The 1,217-nt window shown below is 42.4% G+C and overlaps 1 protein-coding gene across 1 annotated transcript in view; it reads right to left on the bottom strand.

The window, feature by feature from the left end:
• Positions 1–226: 226 nt before the first annotated feature.
• Positions 227–1,217, bottom strand: part of LOC135665601 (phenylalanine--tRNA ligase beta subunit, cytoplasmic-like) — a 4,786-nt gene continuing 3,795 nt past the window's right edge. Inside the window, exon 9 of the mRNA XM_065177232.1 lies at positions 227–236. Within this exon, the coding sequence (XP_065033304.1) occupies positions 227–236 (10 nt within the window). The remainder of the gene's footprint in view (positions 237–1,217) is intronic.

Raw genomic sequence — 1,217 nt, 5'->3', positions numbered from 1 at the left:
CAAGAGTTCAATCAATAGTGATTAAAGAAGCAAGTCAGAATGAAGTGTTTTCAATTCCTTTATTACTGGAAAGTACTACCTGGCATAGAAACCAGTAAATACCCTGTGAAAACCCCAACTTCTTTACCGACTCCGTATATAGCATCTGATTCCGTATCGGCTCCTACTCTTTATCTGTATTCTCCCACATCTATCTTCTCAAGTTCCTATCCCAACTTTTGATTCATCACCTGCGCCTGTAAGAATTGCAGAATGGAGTTTAACTAAGCAAGACTCAGTTTAGTACTAACAGAAGTGTCAAAAGAGAAGAAGGCAAACGCCGTGCTAAACCAAGGGAAGAAAGAGAATAGTTCTTGTTTGAAGAGCCAGATCTTGTAACTGCTGATTATCCTGCTGAGTATCGGGTTGACTTTGGAACTCACTCCTACTGTTGCTTGGTGAATTCACCTAGTTGTCGACTTGTCCGTTAGTAGTGTCTTGGCTGTGCTTTTGATTATGAAAGTGGAGTTTGAGGCCTTGGCCCGTTGCTTGTTCGCATATGCTAGAATAGGGTAGGGTAAACAAAGCATTGCTTCCTTTCTTCCAAAGCTGACTAGGGTAGGGCACTTGCTTGTTTCAAATCATCTATCTATCTCGCACAACTGAGAGACCTATAGAGCTGTAACCTATAACCTAACTGCTTCCATGTTGAATGAAGCACCGATATCCCTACTTGTTGAACTCAGCCAGCTAGGCAGCTTCACGCTAGACTCCATTGATTGACTTATAGCCTTTAGTCGTTGCTTGTTTATTAATACATAATTGGAGACTTGATACTTTACTTCGAGCGGATTAACCGAGCCGAGCTGTAGACTTAGTTTCTTGTTCTATGTGAAGTAACTCGACCCCTAAAACAATTACCACTAAGCAAAGTAAGGCCTGTGTGAAGTAACTCGACCCCTAAAACAATTACCACTAAGCAAAGAGTTTCTCAGTGTTTTTAGGAGCAAGACGTTCAACGAGTGTTGTCGACGAGAATAAAGCTGCGGTGTTAAGGTCAGCAGAAAGTCAGTCAGCAGCAAGACCTGAAAGAAGAGTTCGAGCACGAGCATCGTCTGCCAGAGAAGTTATTGGTTCTAAGTCAGCTTCAGAAGGAATAGGCCCAGACTCCGTTTTCAGATCATCTTCTGCTTCCAATCCGGATACTGATCCTGTTTATTCTGTTGGTTGTTCTGGTG

The sequence above is a fragment of the Musa acuminata genome, unplaced genomic scaffold (assembly GCF_036884655.1).
Source record: "Musa acuminata AAA Group cultivar baxijiao unplaced genomic scaffold, Cavendish_Baxijiao_AAA HiC_scaffold_1033, whole genome shotgun sequence".
Taxonomy (NCBI): domain Eukaryota; kingdom Viridiplantae; phylum Streptophyta; class Magnoliopsida; order Zingiberales; family Musaceae; genus Musa; species Musa acuminata.
The sequence above is the reverse complement of the archived record's forward strand: the minus strand, read 5'-3'. Positions and strand labels throughout refer to the sequence as shown.